The 16865-nt window shown below is 36.6% G+C and overlaps 2 protein-coding genes and 1 long non-coding RNA gene across 3 annotated transcripts; all 3 read right to left on the bottom strand.

Annotated features, from left to right (window-relative positions):
* Positions 1–1967: 1967 nt before the first annotated feature.
* LOC146161444 (uncharacterized) lies at positions 1968–6743 on the bottom strand. Its single transcript, XM_083385759.1, has 5 exons — positions 6576–6743; positions 5760–5933; positions 5060–5210; positions 3478–3635; positions 1968–2795 (listed from the first exon to the last, which is right to left on the bottom strand). The coding sequence occupies exons 1-5, from the start codon at positions 6655–6657 to the stop codon at positions 2185–2187; spliced, it is 1176 nt and encodes a 391-aa protein (XP_083241885.1). The 5' UTR covers positions 6658–6743; the 3' UTR covers positions 1968–2184.
* A 719-nt stretch (positions 6744–7462) lies between these two features.
* Positions 7463–16865, bottom strand: LOC146161442 (uncharacterized). The gene is made up of 9 exons (XM_083385157.1): positions 16719–16865; positions 16110–16259; positions 14502–14654; positions 13734–13892; positions 13283–13453; positions 9850–9999; positions 8496–8648; positions 7922–8080; positions 7463–7641 (listed from the first exon to the last, which is right to left on the bottom strand). The coding sequence occupies exons 4-9, from the start codon at positions 13864–13866 to the stop codon at positions 7463–7465; spliced, it is 945 nt and encodes a 314-aa protein (XP_083241283.1). The 5' UTR covers positions 13867–13892; positions 14502–14654; positions 16110–16259; positions 16719–16865.
* Positions 12291–12994, bottom strand: LOC146161443 (uncharacterized). Its single transcript, XR_014494738.1, has 3 exons — positions 12840–12994; positions 12664–12767; positions 12291–12547 (listed from the first exon to the last, which is right to left on the bottom strand). It is a non-coding gene; the product is annotated as an uncharacterized LOC146161443 (long non-coding RNA).

Raw genomic sequence — 16865 nt, 5'->3', positions numbered from 1 at the left:
AAGCATTAAGCTGCAGTCGACACAGTTGTGGTTTAGCCTGCAAAAACGTTTTTCTGACACGTTCCTGTCATTATCGTGATCATGTGCGCATTTGTTCACAGAAGTACAGTTCAGATTTGAAGGAAACGGTTGTGTGTAGAGGTTTGCGCATAACAATTCTTTACTTTGGTTGACCCTATAGCTGTTAGACAAAAATGCAACGTTAGTGTGAAACAAGAAACAACCATTTCTTAACTTGCGTCATAAAAGTTTTTCGTTTTAGGCGTTATTCTGAATTGCTACTTTCATAAAGTGATAGGCCTATATGTTCCATGAATTTCCATACAAATAATTTCCGACCCAAAGTCTATTTTGCATGTGAAGATCTACTCTATTTAATTCATCTTTATTTCATGGACTGTGCTTTAACAATACCATATGGTTTATTTATACGACGGTATATTTAAAGTTAACTTTTCAGATATGGATAGGCGTATCTGTGCAGTTTGGAAACGCCTTGCCAAAACTCAGTGGTCACGTTTCGATCGCTTGGTATATTACATTTCCATATTTTCTGGACGCGAACAACTTAAATCGGATACACTTATCTTTGCCATACCTCGGTTTTACATTTTTTATTAAAAAAAATCCTTTCGCTTTCCCCAGAAGTTCTTCGCTAACTCCGAATGAGCGGACCCCACTTTGGTTATCACTGTGCTTGCGAGTATAAGGGAAATCAGAAGGACCATATTTGCGAACCAACTATGGTCTGAACCCAATAAAACAGCTAAAAAGCGTATCGCTTTAGAAGTTAGTTGCCTAGAAGTTAAGCCGAGCGCTCAAAGCTTAAGATGGTTGTTTGACTGGCAAGCGTTAACAACTAAAATAATAACCCTGAAGCCGGAACCTAATAACCGTGTCAAAGCTTTTAGTTAACTCCACTAGCTATTTAAGTTTTGGCCTCATGAACTTTTTCTAAAAATTGTGGATGTTTTCAATTGTCATTCGCGAAAAGTTTTCTTCAATAATTTCGTCCGAGGAATTGCTGACGTAGGTCTATTTTCCTTGGAAAATCTACTCAACTTATTTCATCATTAAACCCTGCCTTAATAAAATGCGCTATAGGTTATTAGAAAGACTGTATATTAAAATATACCTTCATTAACTTCAGTTATATATAGTTAGTCCAGTTTATACAATCCGAAAAAGCGTTGGCACTTCTTTTTTTCATTTTATTTCTTAGCATCTCACATTTATGAAATTACAGGTACTAATGCGTGATGCTATTTTTGGCAAAATATATGTTTCTGTTAACAAAAATCTGACCCTGTATTTTACACGGGTTTTTAAACTGTTCTTTACTTGTTAATATACGCGGCGGCGGTGCAGTAAGCGTCTAGCAGAAACCTGCTGCCACTGCTTTCTGATTCATTAAAGATGGACCCTTTTACATCATTATAGATTTATTTACGTATATTGATCTGTAATCTGCCTGTCTATTCGTTAAAAGAATTGAAACTGACCCAGACAAATGAAGCGAAACGTACTTATGCGGATGCCCAATGTGATGGGTGGAATTACCACAGTGTTTCTCAAACTTTTATCACGGCGACGCAAATACTAAGTATAACCGCGGATCTTTGTTAAGCCAATGAAACGGCGACTTAAATTTGAGTAGCGACCCAGAGGTTAAGAAACACTAAACTAGGAAATACTAGTTATTACTCTGTCGATCTGAGTCCGGATCGAGTAACTCAAGCCGTGGAATACACACGAGTACATTCCAGGAGTGAGTTAATTTTTCAGCTCGCGAGGCGCATTATGGAGTTCATGAGGCGGCGAATTCATAATTTCAATATGGAAACGTGTGACGAATATCATTTTACCAATTTTGAAAGGCGAAATATTTTGTGCTTGGGCAATTTTGACCTGTTTCATTTTATTCAGGCCTAATCCTTGTTTGAAGCCGCCGGGTATCGAATTCAAGTTTTATTTAGTTGCGCGCATGAAATTTCAAACTGCGCGACACAGCATTAGCCTGAGGCAGCCAAAGACAACAACAATAAAGCACAAAAAACATAGCAATTGCGCATAATCTCAGCAACAAAAACAAAAGTTCTTTAAAAAAAGCACCACTGATAAATGCTGCAGTAGCGACTAAGTTGCACAGAATTCGCAACAGAATTTTGGCTGCTAAAATAAGGATCAAAACTTAACACTAAGATAAGATGCTTCCGGTGACGAGGGGCAACTGGGTTCAGGGTGAAAACCCGTTTCTGCTAAAGGACGTGGTTCTGTGGGGCAACTGGGTTCAGGGTGAAAAACCGTTTCTGCTGAAGAACCTGGTTCTGTGGGGCAACTGGTTTCAGGATAAAAACCCGTTTCTGGTAAAGGGTGTGGTTCTGTGGGGCAAATGGGTTCAGGGTGATAACCCGTTTCTGCTGAAGAACCTGGTTTTGTGGGGCAACTGGATTCAGGGTGAAAACCCGTTTCTGCGAAAGGAAGTGGTTCTGTGGGGCAACTGGGTTCAGGATGAAAACCCGTTTGTTCGAAAGAGCATGGCTCTGGGAGGCAACTAGTGTCTGGTTGGTAGGGAGGTGCCATGGAGATACTAGCAACTGGCGTTTCTTCCGGATTGATTGTGGACGCGTATTGCACTGCTTCAGAGTAGAAAGGCGGGTCAAGACTGTAAGTTTGGTTTGTGAAACCACTATCTTGCTGCGGCGCATGGGTATCAGGGGCGCTGGGGATGTTAGTCAACGGCAGGTGCTGAGAAACCTGCTGATTTCCGTTGTTCGGGGCGGCTTCAGACGCACCTAAAATATGGGGTACTGATTAAGGCAGTTCATAATTTTACTAAGACCTTCGCCAATATAGCTTAGATAATTTACATAAGGAATTATATAAACTGCATGCCTGGTCTTATTTAGCACTGATGTTTTGCGATGTTCAGTAACAAGTGATAAGGTTTAGTTTGACTATAACCCCTACACTATATGTATATCATCTTACTGATGTAGGTCACCTACGAAAAATATTGCTTAGGTAGATCAAAAAGTTTCTTTTAGTTTAGCGTTACTTTTATATCTTCCACATACATTTTTAATATTTTAGTAAGTTTTACTATTTTTTTGTAAAGATAAACTGATGATGCCATTTATTTATATGGTGAAATGCATTTTTATATTAAAAGTCTTTAAACCTTGCTGACCAATTTTTGTTCGAAGCGGTGTGTTTATCCAGCATTATAACGTTTTAGAACTTTCATATTCGGCATTATGTGTTCTGTTGGTAGGTAGGCTAAGATTTGTTTGTGGAAACAGATACTAAGCTATTATATCTTCCATGATATTTGTTAAAAAAATATATATTTTAAATCAAAAACAGAGGACAATCTCCAACCTTATCCAAATCAAATATACTGAACAATTTAACAGTTTCTGCTTTTCATTGGCGATTTTTTTTTGTAGTTTGTAGTTGTCAATTTTCTCACTTTACCTTGTTGGCTTGCTGTTGCGGTTTGGGCTGGTTGCTGGACCTGGTCGATAACTCTTCTCGTCTTCGCCTTTCTTTTGGTACGATAGCACACACAGGCGATGACGCATCTGATCACCAGAATAGTAAGTCCGACCGCAATGGCAATGACCGGACCGAAACTGTTCAGCCAAAAAAGCAAATGAACGTCGTTGTAGGGTATGAATTATATTATTTGTTTTAATTCTAAACTAAGTTTTATAACCAATATGTGTGTATGCTTCAACACACATCCATCTCGAAGAAAACATTACCACTCTAAAGTAACAGAACATTACCACTCTAAAGTAACACGGAGATTTTATTACCGCCAGTTAACATGCCTCTGGTAAAACACTCTAGGTCCAAGCGTTATGCGTATTAAAATACTTGACACAAGCCAATGCACACAAAAAACACACAACCCATCGAACTAACACAATGTAACGGACAGATGTTGTTTTGCCGACCCTTAGTGTACTGAACCCTGGACCTTACGCTATTTCTGTAATTGGTTGCCGTTCTGTTGTTATTAAGTAAATACAAAAAGTTTTTTTATCTATGGGTGTAAGCTAGCATGCAATCTAACAAATAGAGTCGGAGAGATCTTAGATGGTACCAGCATCAGCCTATCAAGAAGGTTTAGCCCTGCAGCGGAAAATAACTAACCGACCAACTAAATAGAGAGTTGTCGTCTCTTCAAATTATCTTTCACCAATTTAAGTCGTTTTTTTATGTGAAAATGGGAAAGGGAGATACCTTGCCATCAAAATTGTGTGAAACGAACATAGGTTTAGGGAATTTTCGAGGTAATTTGCATTCCAAACTAGAAACACTGCGCTATATCAGGGGTCGGCAACTTTTTGGCCCTGCGGACCGGTTTGAACCTAAAATTTTTCCGCGGACCGGCCTTAAAAAACAACTTATGTTCAGTAAAGGTAATGTATTAAAACTTTTTTTAATGAACCAATTAAAATGTAAACGTTTGTTTCAAAAACTTTCCTGCCTGAACATCAAAATAATGTGATTTTGCCATGCAACTCATATGTCCACAGCACACTGGTTTGTTTTGAACCTCACGAGTGCCTAATACTAATCGGAATAATTAAACTGCATTTAATTATTTTTGACTTATTTCTGTTTTTCCGCATTTTACGGACGGTTTGGGTTTAAATCAAAATTTTAGTCTGGCAACCCTGCTACGGACCCGTAACGAACTCCTCGCGGACCGTCAGCGGTCCGCGGACCGGCGGTTGCCGACCACAGCGCCAGATGACAAACAATGGCGGAAAAATGTCTACAGAAGTATGGTGCCCAATTGGCACTTCTGTTATACCTTCTTATTATAAAATAAGAAATACACGGCGTCAGACTCCTATTCGATAATATCGATCACTTATGATAGCCTCTGTTTGAATTTTCTTTTCTCCCGCCCACTATATAGTTGCAACCTTCCATCGACCACTTATCAAGAAACTGTACTGGAAGTATTATGTTAGAAAAAAGAAAATATTCCCCAGATTAGAAATCATCAAATTCAATGCGTTATTTCACCCTAACAACTTACTCTAATCGGGAATTCTGGTCGTAGGTACTGCTTGGGCTTCGGTCTGTACACTTGTAGTAAGTATGAGGACGCTTGATGTAACAGGTTGGATTAGAATGGCTGTAGATTTTGCAGCAGTACCTCCTCAGGGATCCACAAATACAGCTGCTGTCTAATGGATAAAAGAAAATTATTTCACCTCGAATTGCTAACGATAAATGTAAAAAAGATCAGTAAGCCGCGTCTTAAGTACCCAGAATTTTTAGTTTACATGAAATCGGTAAAACAAACTCGGGCCAGTAAAACAATATTATGAAAAAAATATTATGAAAGTGAAGCTGATTAAACGCCCCTTTGGCCATCGTTTCTAAAATGCGATCAGGTTCTTTCGGTGACGGTATTCGGTTAACACTTTTGCAATTTTAAGTGTTTAGAGAACCTAAATATAGACAATAAAGTCAAACGACCGCCACACTGGCTTGGCTGTAGCTCACTGTAATGACAACAACTCAGAATCTATTAAGGCCGTTAGTTTCTTTGCCACAGGGCAATGCCTTGCTTAAATGCATTTCCTTTGCCAGTGAGGTGGTGTTATTATTGGAAATAAAGCCTACGCATTCTATGATTCCAGTTCCTAACACACACATTTTTTATGTATGATTTAATTTAACATTTTAGTGTCGATAGCTTGTCTACTAGAGCAAACATATATAACACTTACCCCAGGAAGTCGTCACCAAAAATGGCAAGGATGTAGGTTTTTCGGGCTTGGTAATATATTTGCAACTGTAATACGAACTTTGTCTGGCCCATTGGCATGTGGGTTGAGAAAAGCTGAACATTTGGCAGCAGTATTGCCCTTCAACGCATTTGCCAAATCTGCCACAGTTATAATCTATAAAAGTATAAATGACGTATAAAACAATAAAATGCCATTTATCGAAAAAGCAATTGACCCAGAAATCGTAAAACAACTTAACGGATCAAGGAATATATTAATGACCTGCGAATATTTTTTAAGCATGCTGACTTTGTAATTTTTTGCGATTATACAGCGTAGTTAAAAAAAAGAAATATGCTGAATGAGAGCGTTGATGTAGGCCAAAATTGTTTTTGGTAAGTTAACGTTTTTTTTAGAACAATAAATTGTATTGAGAAAACTCTACTTCTGTTACAACAAACAAATGTTCTTAAATAAGAAGATAAATGGCAGGTGCCTGAAATAGACGTTGTCTTTTAAAATTATTTAACTTTGATTAAGATTAGACCGTGCGCTCGTGTAAAATACTGATTGTGCGTTGTATTTAGCAGTTGTTCTCAAAAAGTGGAATGTGTACCCTCTAGTAGGGCTAGGCAAAATGTAGGTTGAAAGAGCAAAACACATATTTATGACATAACCTAATTTAATTCTCATGAAGTCTAACACTTTTGGTAAACATAAGGATATTTCGAAGAAGTTTAATAATCACTTCTTTAAAGATCTTTCTAAAATCGTACGTAAAATCATAGTGTTTTATAGAAATACAATTCAACATACCTGAGGTTTGCGTTGTTGTAACAGCGATTGGCGAAGTCGTCTCATACTGTAAAATGTATTTGCAATTGTAGAAGTTTTTCATATTTTTGTAGTAACAGTTTGATTCTGAATGTCTGTAGTATTTACAGCAGTATTGACCACTGACGCAGTTTTTCAGGTCGCAGTTAAAACCTGTTCAAATGTATACATTATACAAGATTCTTTCAAAAAATTTTTAATAATGCTATATGATTTTTAATAATGCTATATTTGTTTTTGTTAATAAAAACGAGATATGATTTTGTCAACAGAATATTTTCTGAGTAGCGATTGAAGTTCCCGTGAGTGGGCGGGTATCCTACATTTTTCGCAAAACAAATTGAAGGGGTCTGCCCGATTTTTGACTTTATAAAGGTAACAGAATCGGATAGCTAAAGTATTATTAGAACAACAACATTTTTTCTACCTGAGGTTCGTGTTGTTTTAACAGCGAACGGAGAAGTCTCCTCGTACTGTTGAATGTATTTGCAATTGTAGTAGTAATTTATTTTGTCGTAGTAACAGTTTGATTGTGAATAGCTGTAGCGTTTACAACAGTATTGACCACTTGCGCAGTTTTTGCTACCACAATTGGAACCTGTTTAATGTGCATAAATAAATAGTTACGATATCATTGTTTTAAATATTGTTTATGAAATGTTTTACTAAAATTTAAAGTAAAGCGAAAGATATTTGATTTAGAAAAAGGTATACATGATTTTCTTAGCGTAGTATTTTCTGTGTACCGATTGGAGTTTCTGTAAGAAGGTATAGGGCATCCTACATTTTTCGCAAAACAAATTCGATTTTTGACTTCCTTAGAAGTGACAGAGCCGCATATCTAAAGTTTTTAGGAATATAAAACTTGTTTACCTACCCGAGGTTTGTGTTGTTGTTACTGCTGTTGTTGAAGCCGTCTTATACTTTGAAATTAATTTGCAATTGTAGTAGTAATGTATTTTGTAGGAGTAACAGTACTGGTTGGAATCGCTGTAACGTTTACAGCAGTATTGACCACTTGTGCAGTTTCTGGTGCCGCAGTTGGAATCTGTTCAATTTGTACAGATAAATTGTTGTAAAAGTTGTTTTAAAACTGTATTATCAAAATTTAAGCTAATGCGATTGATCGTTTTCTAAAAAAAATTATAATTCTACAGGAAGAAGGGAATTATAATTCTACCAACAAATTATTTCATGCGTATCGATAAATGTGGGGCATCCTGCATATTTACTATTCAGACAGTTTCAATGTTTTAAATTTTTATTAGGAATAACAGAACATGGGTAGTTAACGGAATAGTTTAAGAATGCAATACTTGTTTACCTACCCGGGATTTGGACAGCTGTCGCAGTTGTTGTAGAAGGTTGAGAGGGTTTACAGTGGTATAAGTTATATGACTTGACATAGTAACATCTGTAGGAGGAATAACTGTATCTTTTGCAGCAGTATTGGGTGAACATGCAGTTGTAGTTGCCACAGTCGTAACCTGAACACGTAAATAAAACACATCGTTTGGGGCAGGTCTATAGAACCCTACATTTTTTACAGTAACACAACGAGTTGTCAAAATAAAAATGCAAGAAAGAATTAAATTTGGGAGAAAAAGTATAATACTAACACTTGACCCACTTAAATTCATACGCTAACTCACACCATGACCCAAATAATGTTAGAAATATCTAGCCCCGGACGACCTGCCATACAAAAAAAGGGGGGACCCCAAATGGAAATCCAACTGATTAAAATCTTTTGGTAATTATAAATCTAACTTTTGCAAAAAATGCCTTGCACTATCAGTTTTAAGTAGACATTGTATAGTACTCTGCAGAGATTAATATAATAATAGAATGGTTTCTGTCCGACATGCTATTGCATCGCTAAACTATCAGTTTGCCACATACTTGAGAGCGCAGTTGCAGTCGGCGGCTGGATTGCAGTGAATTTGCAAGAAGAGTTGGTCGGACGGTAAAAGTAACAGTAATAGTTTGAATAGCTGTTTTTCCTACAGCAATATTGATTGTTTCTGCATGTGTGTTGGCCGCAGGTTCTGTCAACTAAGATATAAACATGTTTAATACGATCTTATGTAACACACTGGTTTCCTCCTGGTCCTTATGTTGCATTTTATGTTTTATAGTTTTTATTTTTGACGTGAAAAGCGGCGTCATTTATTGTGTAAAGTTGGGTTTGTTATAACTAAATCTGTCGCTCAAAAAAGTGATTGGTCCGTAACGTATGTTACCAGAAGTTTTAACTTTATCGTATATTGATGCTTTCGTTCTGTTTAGTTATACATTTGCTTGCTTAATGACCAACTCATTTTAAAAACAGGTAACACCACCTCTACCCATCCATAAAGGCTGTTTAAATACGTGTGTCTGACCACTTATAGTTCAGTGCGAATTACAATGATACCTGTCCAAGTTATAATATTCAACATGAGTATGTTTATTTTGGGTTAAATCAGTCGACAACAGATAGTGTTTATTGAGACGCGCCTTTTCTGAGCATGCATTGCATACCCTATGTAATACAAATAGGCAAGTAAATCTAAGTTAAAAAGCCTAATGCTCAAACAACTGTGATTTGCCCCTCGGAAGCTTCTTTAAGACCAACGATTACGGTTTCTGTATCGTTATAGTAGAAAGAAAAAACAACCAGTCTGCAGTAAGGTTCGAATTCACGACCTCCGGTCATACCGGGGTTGTCGCTCTACCAACTGAGCTACAAAGGCTTAGAGAGGAGCGTGTCGTAAAACAAGCATAAGCCAATGTTTGCTACATTCTATAGCACAGGCGACTTCACATTGAAGGGGATCTACAGTATCGTACCATTCAATGAAAGACACACACACACATGTGTGTTTAATAACAACCGTGATTTAGCCCCTCGGAAGCTGCTTTTTGACCAATGATTACTGCTTCCTTATCATTATAGTACACCGAAAAGTCATCGCTGTTGCAAGCATTGTATGTAGCAAGCATTGGCGTATGGTTGTTTCTCGAATCGCTCCTCTCTGAGCCTGTGTGGCTCAGTTGGTAGAGCGAAGGTCTCAGTATGACCGGAGGTTGTAAGCTCGAACCTTACTGCAGGCTACATAGTTGTTTTTCTTGTGTCATTAATCGACAGATTACTCGCCTTGTTTACTGACCTAAAAATGTAGCAGTAACAAAATTGCTCAAGCAGGGATCACAGTTTAAGTTTGCAGTTTACAAACTAGCAAATAAGACTAAAAACGTTACATTTTTTACTTACCAGTAGTTGACGTTGATGGATTATTGTCAATAAGTTGACAACTGTGATAGTAATTAGGTGGTTTCCATGTGTAACATGATCGCGTAGTGTAACTGTAGCGTTGGCAGCAATATTGGCCGACCGTGCAGGTTGAGGACCCGCAATTGTAACCTGATCGAAACAAATTTGTTTGTGATCATGAAAAGTTGTTTGTGATCATGAAAGCACTAGGCCACCTTGTCCAAGTATATTTTTGGATCGCGCCATCAGACATCTCCAGTTAAAAGTTTTTTTAGTGCTTCGTAGGATTAACTGAACTTCGCTTTTAAGCTCACTACGCCGTCACGTTTTGACGTAACTTGACGTCATATCTAACAAGTTTCCCTTTAAAAAACATTCCTGCCCCCCTCATAAAAATAATAAATAAATATTTATTAGTAAATAGAATAAATATTTATTAGTTTTAATTCTTTAAACTGAGTTTATGAAATCTTTCTGACCAAAAAGCTGTTTCTAAAAAAACAAAATTCTTTCCTGATTTTCCAAACCTGCGAATTCTTTAAAAATAAAACTGTGGAGTGCTGGGCTACATTATTGTTTAAATAGTTTTTTTTACAACCGTGCAATAGCGTTTTAGCTTTAAAAAAGTAATAAAAATGTTGTCCTTTGTTTTTTAATTGATTGATAACCTGATGTGCGCTTTTTATTTCCCAACGTAAAATGTGAAATTTGCTGCCAATTATTTTTGTAACAAAAGCGATTAAATTCGACAAAACTAAATTTTTCTACTGTAGAACATAGCCTGGGTCAGGGATGGCCAACTACTACCCGCTGGTCTCTAAGTGACCCACCGCATATTTATAATGACCCACTTGTCTCTCTAAAACAGGGGTTCTTAAACTGGGGTCATGAAAGCCTAATTCAAATATTAGTGTATTTAAGAAGTTACCATTTTTTTAAAGAAAAGAGTTTAATTAAAAATAAAACGGATTTGCACTGAATGTATTTAGACTCCATTTCACTTTCACATTTTTGCACCGAAATCAGCAGATTTATGAAGTTTATTTGTATTGTGACGTCAATTTATGACGTCATTTTTATATTTTATTTTCCGTACCGTGGTCCACGCAAGGCCAAAAAATATTTTAGGGGTCCGCGGTAAAAAAAGCTCAAGAACCCCTGCTCTAAAACTATCGAAATGTTATCAATCATTTTCAGAAAATGATAAAAGTAAAACACAATTCTCCGTTAAATAGCACTATACTATTTTAAAAGGGTACTGAATCTTCAAGTCGTACAAAAGTGTTTTAGGTGTGACGAGTAGGCTATAGGCCTACATTAACTGCACTTCAACAAATACGTGTAGATTAACAGAGACAACAAAACCATTTTGTTAATCGCAGTGAAACGTAAAGGGTGGCGGGAACGAAGAGCTCGCAGATTAAAAATTGTGAATACCCTGTGACCCGCGCGATAAAAAGCTTAAACTCATATAATCCCATAAAAAATGCTGCAGCATTTATTAACTATTTAGTTTTTTAATATTCGGCGCAGTCCGAATTTGAAAATCGTCTAAATACCTTGAAACTACCAAGCCGCAGAAATAACACTTAAAACGACCCAGCAGCAAAGATTCGCATAAAATTAGAAAATAATTAATTATCTGACCCACTTGACTCTTTTATAAGGATTATGGTCGTGTTTGTGACCCGCGCGATAAAAAGGTTAGCCATCCCTGGCCTAGGTTTTACACCACAAAACATCACTATAACTAAATTAAAAAACTGTTGAACCGCACTATTAGAAATAAAAAAATAGCCAACTGTATACAAACGAGATGAAAAGCCCAACACGTTGTCCTCCTTTTGCAAAATAAAAGGATTTTAAACAGGCGCGTTTATCGAAGTTTAGAATAAAGTAATGTGTAATTGCTAGTTATACTCGAAGAAGTGTCCGGGACTGTCGTTACCATTTACAAATTAATAATCATATATTAGCAAGTCAATCAATGGGAATATTGAACTGCCAAATACACAGCTATGTTGACCAGTATACCGGGTACCTTCGGATAGGTTTTTACCGAATTCAGTTGGACTAATTAGGATTGTAGGGCAAGCAAGGCCGAGGTAGAAAAATAGCTAGTCTGCAGTGAGGCTCCAAGGTGGTGACAGTTTAATTTAGTCGCGACCAATAAGTAAAATGCACAATTAAATTGGTATCGAAAGTACCACCCTCGTACCGGACCAGTATTAACACAATAGACTACTACCTGGAATCGATTATCATCTTCGATCCAAAATAATCATTTATACCGAGTTGTTATTCAACGATATTTTATATTCTCTTTTTCAGGATAAACCTTATTTTCTCTGCATCTTAAATATCTCGTACCTTTGGTAGTTGTTGTTTTACTTTTAAATATTGTTTATGAAATGTTTTACTAAAATTTAAAGTAAAGCGATAGATATTTGATTGAGAAAAAAGTATACATGATTTTCTTAGCGAAGTATTTTCTGTGTACCGATTGGAGTTTCTGTGAGAAGGTATAGGGCATCCTACATTTTTCGCAAAACAAATTGAAATGGGTTTGTTTTTCAATTTTCGACTTCTTTAGAAGTGACAGAGCCGGGTATAGCTAAAGTTTTTTTAGGATTACAATGCTTGTTTACCTACCCGAGGTTTGTGTTGTTGTAACTGCTGTTGTTGAAGTCGTCTCATACTGTGAAATGTATTTGCAATTTTATTGGTAATTTATTTTGTATAATAAGATATAACAGAGATAACAGAACTTGGGTTTGACGGAATAGTTTTAGAATACAATTCTTGTTTACCTACCTGGGAATTGGTCAGCTGTAGATTTTCTTGCATACGGCTGAGATGAAGGTTTACAGAGGTAGGAGTTATTTCGCTTGACATAATAACATTTGTAGGATGAACAGCTGTAATTTTTTTTATATTTGTTCAAATTTAGTTATTGATATAATCTGCAGATACTTAGTTTATTTACCTACCCGAGGTTTGTATTGTTGTAACAGCGGTTGGCGCCGTTTCCTGATACTGTGAAATGTATTTGCAAATGTAGTAGGTATAGGGTACGTAGGTGTAACAGTATGACTTTGAATCGCTGAAAGTATTACAGCAGTATTGACCACTGGCGCAGTTCTTCAGTTCGCAATTAAAACCTGTGAAATATGAAAACATAAATTATTACAAAACGATTGTTTCAATAATGTTTGACTAAAATTTAAATTAACGCGAAGTGTATAAAAAACAAAGATATATAATTTTACCAACAAGGTATTTTTAGCGTGTTGATAGTTCTGTGAGAAGATTGGAATCCGACGTTTTTCGCAAAACGAACTGAAAGCTGGGCCTTTTTTCGATTTTTGACTTCCTTAGAAGTGACAGAGCCGCATATCTAAAGTTTTTAGGAATATAACACTTGTTTGCCTACCCGAGGTTTGTGTTGTTGTTACTGCTGTTGTTGAAGCCGTCTTATGCTTTGAAATGTATTTGCAATTGTAGTAGTAATGTATTTTGTAGGAGTAACAGTACTGGTTGGAATCGCTGTAACGTTTACAGCAGTATTGACCACTTGTGCAGTTTCTGGTGCCGCAGTTGGAATCTGTTCAATTTGTACAGATAAATTGTTGTAAAAGTTGTTTTAAAACTGTATTATCAAAATTTAAGCTAATGTGATTGATCGTTTTCTAAAAAAATATTATAATTCTACAGGAAAAAGGAATTATAGTTCTACCAACAAATTATTTCATGCGTATCGATAAATGTGGGGCATCCTGCATATTTACTATTCAGACAGTTTCAATGTTTTAAACTTTTATTAGGAATAACAGAACATGGGTAGTTAACGGAATAGTTTAAGAATGCAATACTTGTTTACCTACCCGGTATTTGGACAGCTGTCGCAGTTGTTGTAGAAGGTTGAGAGGGTTTACAGTGGTATAAGTTATATGACTTGACATAGTAACATCTGTAGGAGGAATAACTGTATCTTTTGCAGCAGTATTGGGTGAACATGCAGTTGTAGTTGCCACAGTCGTAACCTGAACACGTAAATAAAACACATCGTTTGGGGCAGGTCTAGAACCCTACACTTTTTACAGTAACACAACGAGTTGTCAAAATAAAAATGCAAGAAAGAATTAAATTTGGGAGAAAAAGTATAATACTAACACTTGACCCACTTAAATTCATACGCTAACTCACACCATGACCCAAATAATGTTAGAAATATCTAGCTCCGGACGACCTGCCATACAAAACGAACTGCGCACCAAGAAATAAAATATCTTTCGTCTAGCGTTGACCCTGGTGCAAAAAAAAGACAAAATATTTCTGGGATTCATTAACTTTCGTATTAACTCAAGACGCTTGACCCAATGATATAAAAACGCATTGTCGCTTGGTTTAGTAAGTTAAACCCTGGTAAAAAAAATTATATTAGAAATTACAAAAAAACGGGAAGGGACCCCAAATGGAAATCCAACTGATTAAAATCTTTTGGTAATTATAAATCTAACTTTTGCAAAAAATGCCTTGCACTATCAGTTTTAAGTAGACATTGTATAGTACTCTGCAGAGATTAATATAATAATAGAATGATTTCTGTCCGACATGCTATTGCATCGCTCAACTATCAGTTTGCCACATACTTGAGAGCGCAGTTGCAGTCGGCGGCTGGATTGCAGTGAATTTGCAAGAAGAGTTGGTCGGACGGTAAAAGTAACAGTAATAGTTTGAATAGGTGTTTTTCCTACAGCAATATTGATTGTTTCTGCATGTGTGTTGGCCGCAGGTTCTGTCGACTAAGATATAAACATGTTTAATACGATCTTATGTAACACACTGGTTTCCTTCTGGTCTTTATGTTGTATTTTAAAGCGGCCTCATTTATTGTGTAAAGTTGGGTCTGTTATAACTAAATCTGTCGCTCAAAAAAGTGATTGATCCGTAAGGTATGTTACCAGAAGTTTTAACTTTATCGTAGATTGATGCTTTCGTCCTGTTTAGTTATACATTTGCTTGCTTAATGACCAACTCATTTTAAAAAAGGTAACAGTCGATAACAGATAGCGTTTATTGAGACGCGCCTTTCTGAGCATGCATTGCATACCCTGTATAATACAAATGCGCAAGTAAATCTAAGTTAAAAAGCCTAATACTCAAATCTAAGTTAAAAGCCTTACTCAAACAACTGTGATTTTGCCCCTTTGAAGCTGCTTTAAGACCAACGATTACGGTTTCTGTATCGTTATAGTAGAAAGAAAAGCCATCGCAGAATGTTGCAAGCATTGGATGTAGCAAGCATTGGCGTATGGTTGTTTCTCGAATCGCTCCTCTCTGAGCCTGTGTAGCTCAGTTGGTATAAAGCGAAGGTCTCAGTATGACCGAAGGTTGTGAGCTCGAACTTTACTGCAGGCTACAAAGTTGTTTTTCTTGCGTCATTAATCGACAGATTCAGTGAGTCTGCGAAGCCCAATACTGAAACTAATTGCAACAGAAGGCTTTAGTAGGTTCACCGCGAAAAAAATGTGGCAGGAATAAAATGACACACGGCAAGGTGGCACCTCGCTTGACTGTTTTCTTTCGTGCTAGACCACGAAGTCTATTTCTCCAGCAAGAAGTAGGTGAGCCGCCTTGCTAAAAGCAAGATTCAATATCCGATTTAATTGTTTTTGAAATTAAAAAATTATTTTGTACACTTACATACATTTTTTAGTAAATGTAGTTTGAGTAATATTTCAAATAATTTTGATCTAACGTGTAAATTTTGTAAAAAATGTTGACTTTTTTCTAACGTCAAAATATAATAGCATATTAAGCTTATGCGATTGATGATAAATCGTGACGTCACAATGACGTCCTTTCTCGTATAATCAAGTTACCGTATGTTGCTACACGTAATTGCCAACACTAAATTGCAAATTTCATAACGTGGACTAATCGATTTGGTGTTACTTTTTTACCCTTAGTATATTCTTCATATGACTCTTATCTTAATTCTATATGGGCATGCGGAGTATGGATGACGTCATTATGACGTCTTAAGACCTTATTTTCTGGAGTACTTTTTTTAGGAGCTTCTTTAACATGTCTCGTCATAAACCGAGAAAACCTGTTGCTACTTGCTTTATTTTACTCGCCTTGTTTACTGATCTAAAAATTTAGCAGTAACAAAATTGCTCAAGCAGGGATCACAGTTTAAGTTTGCAGTTTACAAACTAGCAAATAAAACTAAAAACGTTACATTTGTTGCTTACCAGCAGTTGACGTTGATGGATTATTGTCAATAAGTTGACAACTGTGATAGTAATTAGGTGGTTTCCATGTGTAACATGATCGCGTAGTGTAACTGTAGCGTTGGCAGCAATATTGGCCGACCGTGCAGGTTGAAGACCCGCAATTGTAACCTGACCAATAGAAAACAGTTTGTGATCCTGAAAATTTGTCTGTGATCATGAAAGCACTGGGCGAACTTGTCCAAGTATATTTGTCGTTATCATTTACAAATTAATATTCTTATATTAGCAAGTCGGTTTTTACCGAATAGGTTTTTACCGAATTCAGTTGGACTAATTAGGATTGTAGTGCAAGCAAGGCCGAGGTAGAAAAACAGCTAGTCTGCAGTGAGGCTCCAAGGTGGTGACAGCTTACTTTAGTCGCGACCAATAAGTAAAATACACAATTAAATTGGTATCGAAAGTACCATCCTCGTACCGGACCAGTACTAACGCTATAGACTACTACCTAGAATCGATTATCGTCCTCGATCCAAAATTATTATTTATACCGAGTTGTTATTCAACGATATTTTATATTCTCTTTTTCAGGATAAACCTTATTTTCTCTGTATCATAAATATCTCATACCTTGGGTAGTCGTTGTATTACTTGCAGTCGTCACTGGATTGACTTTGTCGGATGGATTTGTCACAACTGCTCGATTTGCACCAGTAGTGCTTGTCACAGGGTTGACTTTGTCGTATTCTTGGGTCACAACTGCTTGACTTGCACCAG

Source organism: Ascidiella aspersa, chromosome 3 (genome assembly GCF_963924565.1).
Source record: "Ascidiella aspersa chromosome 3, kaAscAspe10.2, whole genome shotgun sequence".
Lineage (NCBI taxonomy): Eukaryota > Metazoa > Chordata > Ascidiacea > Phlebobranchia > Ascidiidae > Ascidiella > Ascidiella aspersa.
This window is presented reverse-complemented; position numbering and strand designations above follow the sequence as displayed.

Coding starts and splice junctions, on each gene's coding strand:
- LOC146161444 (XM_083385759.1), bottom strand. CDS start 6,657: ATGAAAAACTTCTACAATTGCAAATACATTTTACAGTATGAGACGACT. Junction 5,934..6,575: donor TACAACAACGCAAACCTCAG/GTATGTTGAATT, acceptor ATACTTTTATAG/ATTATAACTGTGGCAGATTT. Junction 2,796..3,477: donor CGCAACAGCAAGCCAACAAG/GTAAAGTGAGAA, acceptor CCCATATTTTAG/GTGCGTCTGAAGCCGCCCCG.
- LOC146161442 (XM_083385157.1), bottom strand. CDS start 13,866: ATGTTCACCCAATACTGCTGCAAAAGATACAGTTATTCCTCCTACAGA. Junction 8,081..8,495: donor GACTGCAACTGCGCTCTCAA/GTATGTGGCAAA, acceptor TTACGTGTTCAG/GTTACGACTGTGGCAACTAC. Junction 7,642..7,921: donor GACAGCTGTCCAAATCCCGG/GTAGGTAAACAA, acceptor CAAATTGAACAG/ATTCCAACTGCGGCACCAGA.